Source organism: Pholcus phalangioides, unplaced genomic scaffold (assembly GCF_987345545.1).
Source record: "Pholcus phalangioides strain wild (caught in Gottingen) unplaced genomic scaffold, Ppha-v1.0 ptg000003l_1, whole genome shotgun sequence".
NCBI classification, from domain to species: domain Eukaryota; kingdom Metazoa; phylum Arthropoda; class Arachnida; order Araneae; family Pholcidae; genus Pholcus; species Pholcus phalangioides.
Genome location: NW_028301596.1, coordinates 41124938 through 41137376, shown reverse-complemented (window position 1 = coordinate 41137376; position 12439 = coordinate 41124938). Strand labels below are relative to the sequence as shown.

The following is a 12439-nucleotide window of genomic DNA, read 5'->3' as shown; positions in this document are numbered from 1 at the left end:
TGCACATAGAAACATAATTTTTTTTTTTCGTTATCAAGAGAGATAGGCCATTAGACCAGGAACTAAAACACCGGAAACTGCTTGTAAATCATGCCCAGACATATTGCAAATTTGATTTCTCAATGGAGCACATTTTCTCATCCCCCGCCCTTTGTCTCACCTCTGCTGAAAAAGCCTACTTCATTGAAAACGATGTGGCATTTTCCTGGGGGTTTAGTGATTTATGCAATGCTGGTTAAAGTGGGGGGGGGGGGAGTCAAATGGCAAACTCGAAATTTATTTCGATCAATAATGCCGCCATTTTGTTTTCAAGCGTTTCTAAAAATGTTGACAATATCCGCATGAAATTAACGGAGGCGCTGAACTTCATGGGCCCAACGAAAAATCCATTTTGTTCTAAAGTAAAAAACTAATACTCTTGTTTTCTTTTCTGAGCCACAAAGATTGTTATCGGGATGATAATACTACTGTTGATGATGACTCTCACCGCGAAGTAATTACAAAGGCTTGACGTAGTGTGGTACATCTGTGTATACATTCGCAGTGGCAAAAGACCGGCTTTGATCAGGGCATTAGACTGTGCTAATTTTTCACGAATTTCTAGTGAACTCTTTTCTCATTAGAGAGGGCTTTGTTTGTTTCCCCAGCTTTTATGGGGTGATAAACATATTAATGATAAACATATATAAAGGCGAAAACAGTTGTTGTGAACCTTAGCGGTAGTCGGCACGGCTTCGAGATGAAGCTTTGTGAGGGTAGTAGGCCATGCCTACTATTACTTTTGTGGACGTGTGTCCTAGCGGTGGTCACTGCTCAATACGGTAAGTGGTCGGAAAGTAATATTGAATATTAATTTTTTTCTTTTAATTTAAAAATTTTCAGAAGTAAATTTTAAATATATATGTTAATTTTCTCGTCATGAAATCTTGTTAATAATCCATGCAGTTTACCTTGGAGCAGGCTTAAGAAATTTTGCTTCGGGCTCAATCGGTTCTATTCAGAGCCGAATAATTTTTCTTGCCAAAAATTCTGGTTCACAAATTGCAGTAAACCTTGCGATTCAAATAACTATTGGTTTGTTCTCACTATTTTCACTGCCTGTGACGATAGAATGGAGTTGCGTCGGTTTGAATGTCTCCACTATTTCGTCAATGCAGTATCAGTAATATTTATTTTCATGGGTTTAGGTGTGGAATCATATGGAATTGTTTCATCTCATAATATATTTTACCCTTTGAGACCCTGGTGTCACAAATGTGTGTTTCCCACTGTGGAATTTTTCTTTCTTTTACCTCTGGGAGATAACTGACTTGAAGGTTTGTGTAAGTTTTGAGTTAAGAATATGGTGAATATGAACTTTGGGGGTTTTCATCAGATTGCACCACTGAAAATTCAAAGTTCAGTGGTGTTTTTTTTAAGGGGTTTCCTAAGATGGACTCCACAAGAAAGTACTTCCGAGAAAATTGTGATTTATTACATTAAATTGCGCAATAAAATTCTGGAAAAAATTGTATGTGAAGATAAATTTACCTTGTATCACCTTGGCGGGGAAAAAATGCATGAAACGAACTATTTCTTTACAAAAAAATAATTGCAAGAAAAGAAGTTGAAAATTCGCTGACATTTATATTTTTAATGCATTTTTTGAGTATCAAAAATGCACAAAAAGAATTAAAAAATCCAAAGAATGAATGCTCGAATCGGAAACTGTTTTTTACACCAATTTCCAAGAACAAATTATACCCGGAAGCAAATTCTTATTGAAGACGTTTGCATGAATCATGGCAACTACTTACAAACTTTCGATATCCGCATCCTCGTAATTAATCATATACCGATGGTCTACCTCCTGAAAAAGAGCAAAAGTACAAATCGGGTAAACTAGAGGGGAGGGGGGGGGGCGCTTTCCTTAAAATTACAAATAACATATATCAATACCATTGAAAGAAAAGTCGTTGAAATTTCTACCGGTACCGCGATGTTTACCCTTTTCCCTACTATATCCGGCGGAGTCGGCGGAAAGGTGATAGGCATTTCGCACTCTTATTCCGTGGGCGGAACGCAGTGACGAAATATTGACGGCAGCTGCGCCGGGTTCTGGTCCTCGAGAAAGTCCTCTTTTAATCCTTTTGGGTAACGCCTTCTTCGGGGTCAAAGTTTCAGTTTATTTTTAGTTTCGTTGACATAGCATCAAAAGTTTTATTTCTATGCATTGCCGTCTTTGCTGTGACTATATTTCTTATTTTAGTTACTAGCGCCCTAGAATGGACCACAAAATTTCCGGACATTTTTTTTTTATGAAACACTCGATAAATGTCTAAATTCAGATGTACTGTACATCGGACCATTAGATTTTGAAGGAATCAATGCCGAAAAAGAAAACTAAATTTTATTGTATTTCCGCAGCACTGTCGTTATTGTTAATTAATTTACGTAATTCCAAATGATTTCTAGAACTGATATTACCCAAGTTTGACCTTTCCATATTTTTCTAGCAAAACATACGCACACCAAGAAAATAAGAAGTGTTTCCGTCACAAAAAGTAATTAAACATCCGTAAAACTGAAAGAATATATATTTTTTAAATTTTTATGGATTTAGTACGAATTCCATCTTCCACATCCAACTGCAGCGGTTCCAAAATTTTTGTCACTCGTGGCCATGCCTCCACCACATCCTGGAGCAGGGTGGCTAGGATCTCTTGCAGGCCCCAACCACAGACTTTCACGGGCCTTCTTATGATGAATTTATGCGTGAAAATAATACAAAAAAAATTAAGAATCATCCCGGGTCCCAGGGCTGGTGCCCTGTCAGCTCTACCCTTGAGGAAGTCATGCTCGGGGCGCCCTTGCCCTTTCCATTGTTCATCTGTGACTCTCAAAATAGTTTAGTATAGATATTGTACATCCATTAAAGAACCACTTGAAAGCATAAATAGGCACACACACACACACATCGATATTTCCAGCTCATCGTGACGTCCCTAACAAAAGGTTGGCAACACTCCCAGGAGCCACAATGCACACTTTCAGATACACTGTCCTGCCGGCTTAAAATAAGTGATAAGAGAACTAGAATAGATTTTGATAAACAAACCACTCCTTGTCTCCAACATTTTCAGCTTCTGATCCACTTGACAGAGAGGTTGAGATGCTTGAAGAATTCACTATCACAAAGTGGACGATAGATGTATGAAAAGATAAATAAGGGCTTTTATATGCAGGCGAGTTCCAAGAAAAATTTTCCTGCCTTATACTAAATCAATACATATATGCATATAACAATAGCAGAATTTGGGTTGTGGCCATGGGCGGAGATACGGGGGGGGGGCGACGTGGGACATTGCCCTACCCCCAGCGTCTGTTGTGGTGGGGTTTGTTACCCTGTTTCTTTGTGAACTTTATGAACTACATAAAAAATGATCGTCAACCTGAAGTCATATAACAGATAAATAAAATCTAGACCATCAATGGCAATGGACAATCAAAATTATAAACGGGATTATAAGATGGTGGTTTATAGCCGTCCAAGAATCTAGTAATTGTCAATTGATCGAATGATTGCCGATAATCTAAATGTGTACCGGCAATCATTCGATCAATTGACGATTATCAAAATCAGCAGGGCTGGATTAAGGAGAATATTCGCCCTTGGGCAGGACTCTGCAAAAGAAAGACTTCTTGAAAATAGAAAGACTTATGGTGAAAAGATTCGTCTTCAACGTGATTTGAATGATTTCCTTCTGCGATTGAAATTTGGGAGGTCCTTACTTATCCGAAAATACGACATTTAAAATTCTTTTCAAAAAAAGAGGATTTTTTTTAATCGATTCATAGATTGGGGGTGAAAAACTACAGCTCTGTGGGTACGCACACGAGGCTCGTCTTTAGTAAATCTAAGAAAATAATAATACAGTGTAGTTTACTTGCAAAAAGAAAAGAAAAAAAAAACCCATTTTTATCTTGTGAATAAGTTTTGAGTTATTGTAAAGGACAGGTTTGGGGCTCCTTGGACTGAAAAGTTAGCCGAACCCTATTCTAGATAATCTGAAGATCTTTATAAGGACTTTGTTAGGAAATGCTAAAGTATTGAATTAGAGAAAATCACCCTTTATTCTCGTGTATTTCCCAGGGTGCCTTCTTTTTGCCCACCAATGGTCCTGGTACTGAGTTCCATTGTGTGATAAATAGAGATTTAAAATATTTGTGGGATATTTTATAGTCTAAACTGCGTCTTCTACAAACAGACATGCTACTAGTTATCCGCATTCTTCTTGGATAGATAATGTCCACAAAATTCTGCAATGTGATTAGTTTAGAGATTATTTTTAAGCTTTTTATATTTCTCCCGTTTTCGTCATCTTCACTTGATACATATTCTGTTTAAAGCAGGAGTAGGCCGTAGAATATTTTGTCATTCAGATTCGTACAACTTTATCGATTAATAAGTTTATTCCGATTTATTCTGCCACGAAATAATGCCGAGACACGATTAAGGGACATTAGTTGATGAGGACATTTCGCGAAGTTGGTGATGGCAAATAGCATAAGTAGCCAAAACTTTACATCGCAGGAAATTTACTGTGTGAAGACAGACGAATCTTCTTTCCATATTCGCTGGCTTTGTTTGGTATGAGAAAAACGCGTTGAAGTACTTTGCTTTCTATCCACTAATACGGTCATTGTCGGGAAAGGTGCAGTAGAAGAATGGGAGAAATAAATACAGGGATAAGAAATTTGTCTTGAAAAAGCTCTCCAAAATTCTGGGGTCCATAGATTTTTACCCCTCTGGTAGGTAAAGAGTTACTTTATTAGGAATCATTGGTATACAGGCTTTCCCAAATTGTTTGCACAGCTGATATCTCTGTAACCGTTGTTTTTCGAAACAGACTTCCAATTACAAAACGTTTTCAAATGACGTGCAATTACTTAAATTATGAAAATTTGTTTCAGGGGTCGTTCACATAAAGTAATGAAGAAATTTACTTTAACACTGTCCCCGTTTGCTCAAAAACCGAATTAGAACGTTGTTTTCCTGTCTCTTCTGATGGCAAAAAAAAATAAAATTCAACGTTTCTATGTGCAATATTCACTGAGGTATTCAAATTCAAAAAACGGAAGGAAATTTGGGAAAAACAGCGTTAAAAATGCGAATAAAACGGTTTTTTCGTAATTAACGCTGCTATTTCCCCAAATTTCTTCCGTTTTTCAAATTCGAATATCTCAATGAATATTGCACATAGAAACGTGGACTTTCTTTTGTTGTTGGCCTCAGAAGAGACAGGGAAATAGATTTTTAAATCGGTTTTGAGCACACAGAGAATGTACAAAAAGTAAATTTCTTCATTTTTTTCAATGTGAACGACTCAAACAAATTTTGTGGTTATAAGTAACAGCGCGCCATTTGTAAACTTTTGGCAAGTGAAAGTATGTTTCGAAAGTTAACAGTTGCAGGGATATCCACTATGCAAACAGTTTGTGACAGCTTGTATGGTTATTCGTTTAGCTTTGATTTCGAAGAATTTCCAACTTTTAAAGCTTCACTTGCAACTTCTCAGTGAGAAATGATTGATCTTATTACAGAGGTTTAGAAAATTGATTAATATGAGGATGAACTCTGTAGGGAAAATTCATCTGCCTCTGCAGGGAATTAAACCACCGTCCCCTCACAATTCGGAAGAGTGCACTAGACCACTATGCTACAGAAGAAACGAACATCTTCCCTTAGAGGATATACTCTGAACAGAGGGCAGTGTATTGACAGTCAGACCTAACTGGTTCCCAAATTCGAGGTGCGAACGCGAGCCGATCTCCCCATTAATGTCTCGAGCAACAAGCCTGCAATGGTAAAACCATTAATCACTACAATCACCTAGTTAGAAAAATAAATGTCAGATGGCAGTACTATACAGTGAGCATTACACAAACAAACTTCGCGTTAGGTTCACGTCAAATAAATCTATATTCCGTCTGGAAGCCTAAACAATGAGGAATGCCCGAATTTTCTGCAGCTTAATCTTTCAAGTACGTCCCTTATCAGAGTCACTAATTATTATCATCAGTTTAAACAGTTAAAATAGTCAGTTTTTTTCGTCGTTAGTGTAGCATTTAGTTTTCCCGAACGTCCATAACTTCTTTACCATCTCTTCAGCGATGTCACTGCTCGTGGGTTTTAGACGCATGAAACAAATATTAATGACAGCCACTGCAGCGTATAATTACAAAATCGTTTTTGCTTTCGAAGTTGCGCTTTCAATTGATATATTTATTCCAATATTAAATTTTATCGAACCTAAAATAAAATGATATGAACTTAAACATCCCATAAAAATTGGTTCTTCTCAGCCCCAGAATTTATTAACCAGGCATTTACCTCGTCCATATTCCTCTGAGGAACTTTTGACGAATTGGTACATGTTGGAATGTGTGTGCTTGCGTGTAGTGAACGTTCCGTGAAGTTTGTTTCTGTGTAATGAATGATTTGTATAGTGTGCTGCCACCTGCCCTCATTTTTTCATAACTATGCATGAAGTGTAATTATTGAATAGTATACAGTTGTAGGCCTATTGCCCTCTTCGGCGCGACTTTTTAACGGCTCAATGCACTTCTACTGGATCGTGGCTACTTCAACTGAAACTACCCTGGAATTTCAATTCCATACAGCTCTTTGGCTTGGAAACTGTCTTCTCAAAATGACACCAGTCGATAGAGTCTGCAATCATCAATCAATCATCAGTAGTATGCATTCAGCAAAACTAAATCTAGCTGTTACCGATAGTTGAACCGTCACGTTCTGCCTCAAGTGATAAGGGTAGTAAATCACTGGTGATACATCGGTGGGCACTACGGTTCTTTAATTCAGCTCAGCTATAACGAAGAATGTAAGTTTTCACAACCAAAAGTAACATCAATCGTGTTACTTAATTTTTAACTGGCGCCATGAGATCATTTTGACTCCAGCATGTATTAATGCATTTTAAAAATCAACAAATGAAATTCTAATAAACGCAATGGGTTTTTACATGCCTTCATTCATCCGTCAATTAGTTCACCAAATAATTTTTCACATTTCAATAATTGCTTTCCCAAAAAGTTTCTTTTATTGAGACACACATGCGAAAAAAATGGAGGGATACGTGACTTTTTAAAAAAAATTTAAATTATATATTAAATTTTTGAACGAAATTTTCACGATTAAAAACTGAACAGATATGATTTAAATATACTCGGAAAATAAAATTTACAAACTAAAATAATATGTACTATATTTTCACATACACACAATCACCAAAATTAGTCTTATAACTAAGTCGGAAACACAGTACTCCTAAACAATACTGTGGCATATTGATCACACAGATCTTGCGTACAATTCACTAACTATCCTCATACTCACCTCGGATATCCAATGTTTCACCTTAAATTTGAAATTGTTATCGAGAAAATTAGTGCTCTTCCGAGATGAAATTTCGATCCCAGCCGTCAGACAAAATTTTCTTACGCAAATGGTGAGATGGGGTCATTATCACCCCACGGACTTGACGAATGAAATAACGGAAAGTAAAAATAGAATAACTTCATAAATTTGCCAAACACATGAAAACAACTAGCTTGAAAGGTACTGGTAACAGGATGCACCGGATTCATTTCTTTCTCAAGGGAATGGCATGTTGAGTAATTCGTGGGTCATTGACGGTTAACGTTACATACTTGGTATTTCAGTGAGTCCTGTTACTATAGGACTATATGTACTATTCTTTTAAAATTCACCTCTGTTACATTCGATACTAAAGCCGTAATGTATTGATTATGAAAGAACTGTCATTAAATGTGAATAATTTTTCACTTTACTTTCAGACTACAGTTATCAGTATTATGATGGCAATTACCCAAGCTATGGGTCAGGAGGTTCTGGAGGAAACTCCGGTGGTTCATCCGGATCACCAGGTGGTGGCTCTGGAGGCATGTCAGGGGGTTCATCTGGATCACCAGGTGGTGGCGCTGGAGGCATGTCAGGGGGTTCATCTGGTTCACCAGGTGGTGGCTCTGGAGGCATGTCAGGGGGTTCATCCGGATCACCAGGTGGTGGCGCTGGAGGAATGTCAGGGGGTTCATCCGGATCACCAGGTGGTGGCGCTGGAGGCATGTCAGGGGGTCCATCTGGATCACCAGGTGGTGGCTCTGGAGGCATGTCCGGTGGTTCATACGGATCACCAAGAGGTGGCTCATCGAATTCACCTGATGGCGACTCATCGGTTTCACAAAATGGCTGGTCACCTGGACGCTTTCCCGGAGGAAGTGATAGGTTCAGTGGCAGCTATTCAGAATCTACTAGCAGTAGCGAAAGTTCCAGTTACAGCAGTAGTAAACAAAGTAGCAAAAAGTATAGTTATAGCTCGGAAAATGATTCACCAGATGATGACTCTTCACCATCAAAAACAAAAATGTCATTCGAAAGTGATTATGCCGAAAATAAGGCCGCGTCAAGCAGCTCTACTAGTTCATCCTCAAAATCTGGAACCTTTACTTTTGAGAAAGACACTCCGGATGGTGGAGTGGAGTACGTGTATGAAGATGAACCCGTACAGAATTCCCAGAGCAGTCCAGGGAAAGATAAATATCCAAACAAGTACACCACAAAAAATTACACTGAAACTCTGGATGATGGTACGATAATGTATTACTACGAATATGCATACGGTCCAGATGGTGAGCCAGAAAGAAAGGTAGAAGACTCTCCACGAAAGAAACCTGTCGGAGGAAAGAAGAAGCCAACAAAACCTGAACGCAAAAGTCCAAGTGGAAAAGATGTTCCAAAAACAAAGGACAATAAGATCACGACAAAGAACTACACCAAAACCCTAGACGATGGTACAATTATGTATTACTACGAATACGAATATCCACTAGATGATGATGACTCATCACCCCAAAGACGACGACCTGACGGAAAGAACCCTTCCAGGGGAAAAACTCCCAGATCAAAGCCTGGAGATAAGCCTAGGAAGCCAGGAGATAAATCACCTGATGGCAAAGATGTACCCAGGACAAAACCTAACAAGATCACAACCAAAAACTACACCAAGACTCTTGATGATGGCACAATAATGTATTATTATGAATACGAATATCCACTAGACGATGTTCCACCAACGACAAAAGAAAAACCGAAGACCCCAACTGGGAAGAACAAGAGACCGAGAAGACCTGGCCAGAGTCCAGACGAAGACGATGATTCACCAACAACAAAAGACAAACCAAGGACTGGTAAGAACAAGAGACCGAGAAGACCTGGTCAGACTCCAGACGAAGACGATGATTCACCAACAACAAAAGACAAACCAAAAACCCCAACTGGAAAGAACAAGAGACCGAGAAGACCTGGTCAGACTCCAGACGAAGATGATGATTCACCTTCAACAAAAGACAAACCAAAAACCCCAACTGGAAAGAACAAGAGACCGAGAAGGCCTGGTCAGACTCCAGACGAAGACGATGATTCACCAACGACAAAAGACAAACCGGAGACCCCAACTGGAAAGAACAAGAGACCGAGAAGACCTGGTCAGACTCCAGACGGAGATGATGATTCACCAACGACAAAAGACAAACCGGAGACCCCAACTGGAAAGAACAAGAGACCGAGAAGACCTGGTCAGACTCCAGACGAAGATGATGATTCGCCTTCAACAAAAGACAAACCAAAAACTCCAACTGGAAAGAACAAGAGACCGAGAAGGCCTGGTCAGACTCCAGACGAAGACGATGATTCACCAACGACAAAAGACAAACCGGAGACCCCAACTGGAAAGAACAAGAGACCGAGAAGACCTGGTCAGACTCCAGACGGAGATGATGATTCACCAACGACAAAAGACAAACCGGAGACCCCAACTGGAAAGAACAAGAGACCGAGAAGACCTGGTCAGACTCCAGACGAAGATACCCCAGAGGATGAAGAGTATTATGATGACGATGGAGATGACTCTACACCCCCGAAACGAAGACCGACAGGAAAGAATCAAAGGGGAAAATCTCCTGACCAGGGATCTCCTGAATCAAAGAAACCAGGTATGTAAACTAGTCAGTTGTATTTTAATTTCCCTGAACGATATTGTTAGTTTATAATATTTTATAATCATATATATATATATATATATATATATATATATATATATATATATATATATATATATATATATATATATATATATATATATATAAGTTAAATCTTTGTAATGAGAAATATTACCCTTCTAATCACAAAGAAAAGACAAATATAAAAGAAAAAAATTTATTAAAAGCCTCACAGTAAACCTTTCTCAGAATATCGCATATTAAAAGGTACATTAAACGTATCTGTATTAAAATCGTCTTATTAATATATTATTCACATATTAAAAGGCATGATATGAAAAACTATTGGTATAAAACTGCAATTTCCTAGGTGGACAAAAACCAACTGATGAAGATTCTCCAGACGGAAGTCCACCAACAGGAAGACGGCCAGAAGATAAGGATTCACCTGATGGACGAACACCTAAAGGTAGACGTCCAGGAGATAAAGATTCTCCGGATGGAAGGTCACCAACAGGAAGACGGCCACGAGACAAAGATTCTCCCGACGGAAGACAGCCAGGAGATAAGGATTCCCCTGATGGACGATCACCTACAGGTAGAAGTCCAGATGATAAAGATTCCCCCGACGGACGATCACCAACAGGAAGACGTCCAAGAGATAAAGATTCACCTGATGATCAATCACCTACAGGTAGACGTCCCGGTGATAAAGATTCCCCTGACGGACGATCACCAACAGGAAAACGTCCAGGAGATAAGGATTCACCTGATGATCGATCACCTACAGGTAGACGCCCAAGAGACAAAGATTCGCCCGACGGAAAACCACCAACAGGAAGACGTCCAGGAGATAAGGATTCACCTGATGGTCGGTCACCGACTGGAAGACGTCCGGGTGATAAAGATTCTCCCGACAGAAGATCACCTACAGGAAAAGCCAGGAGACCAGGTGAAAAACCAGATGGAGATAAGCCCGATGATGATGATGATGATGATGATGATGATTATGAATATGATGATGATGATGATACACCGTCGAAACAAAAACCCACAGATAAAACTCCAGGAGGAACTAAACCAGGTGAGTGCCATTTTAAAAATTATTTTGTCTATCGAAAATATTAATTTTCACCATTGTTCTACGAGCTGTTGTGGAGAAATGATTACAAATGTTATCAATTACAATATTTTTTTGAAAAAATATCCCATAAGTGCAGTTTTCTCAAACATGAGCATTTAGACCGATAAAAAAAAACCCATACACAAGAAAGCTGAGATGTGATGGAGACAATAAGAATGCAATTTTTTAAATTTGAAGCTTAGACGGAGATATCACAGTTAGAAAATATGTTTACAGTGGAACTTCAGTTAACTAGCGGTTCGGTTAACGAGCCATTCGCAAACTGTGCATTGTTTATTTATTTTCATTGTCACAACTGAGCTGATGGTTTTCTGCTTTCCCCTCACACGCCTGTTATGGAATTGTGGATAATATTGTCTTCTATAGTCTGCAGTAAGCATGCCTGACTAGGAAAATGAACACACGTGCGAGTGTGAATATTTACGATACAAAACTAGATGTAGTTTTGCAGCCATGCGTATGTGGGATATAAATCACATTAACCTTTTAACGGCCAATGTTCCCAATTGGGAACATCAGTTTTATTAATTAGAAAAAAATATTTTTCTATCATGATAGCACTTGATTTTTTTTTCTTGAATGCATAAGATACCAAACTTGATTTGCAAAACAAAAATTTCATTCATTTCAGCACTTATGCCATAAATTTTATTTTTTTAAATTACCTATTTTTACGGAAGAATAAAATTTTAATTTTTTTGTTTTGATTTTAATGTTGTTTCTATGGAAAGTCCAGAAAACATACAAGAAAATTTTTTTTCATAAATTTTATGGTTGATATTTCTAAACTAAAGGATCAGAAGAGGAAATAATATAGAAAAATTTAGAAAATAAATTCAAATCTTAATTCGGCCAGTAATTAAATATTGCAATATTGAATGTGACTTCGGGTGGGGGGGGGGGGCTAGCTCATGAACAAGAGCCGCTACTTGTTGAAGAGATTGTGTGCTTGGAGAAGACCATGGACTAGAGGTGCACGAGCATTGCATTCAAGAACTAGTGGTGGAAAATATCTATGACTTGACGGTAGGTGAAGTGATGGATCGCTTTTGCACACACCGGCAAAAGTTTATGGATGGTATCTCTTCCGGGGAAGAGAGAAGTAAGGAAAAGTCCCTCACATGAAATGAGATTAGAGAGATGTGTGGAATATGGGAATCTGTGCAGAAATCTGTAGAAAAGACCACACAAATAAAGCTGTAACAGTGTGCGAGCAAT

The 12439-nt window shown here is 38.5% G+C and overlaps 1 protein-coding gene across 1 annotated transcript in view; it reads left to right on the top strand.

The window, feature by feature from the left end:
- The first annotated feature begins 712 nt into the window (after nucleotides 1-712).
- Nucleotides 713-12439, top strand: part of LOC149088613 (uncharacterized) — a 92916-nt gene continuing 81189 nt past the window's right edge. The window contains exons 1-3 of the mRNA XM_089252131.1: nucleotides 713-821; nucleotides 7858-10071; nucleotides 10448-11161. Coding sequence (XP_089108257.1) covers nucleotides 740-821; nucleotides 7858-10071; nucleotides 10448-11161 — 3010 coding nt within the window. The 5' untranslated portion in view covers nucleotides 713-739. The remainder of the gene's footprint in view (nucleotides 822-7857; nucleotides 10072-10447; nucleotides 11162-12439) is intronic.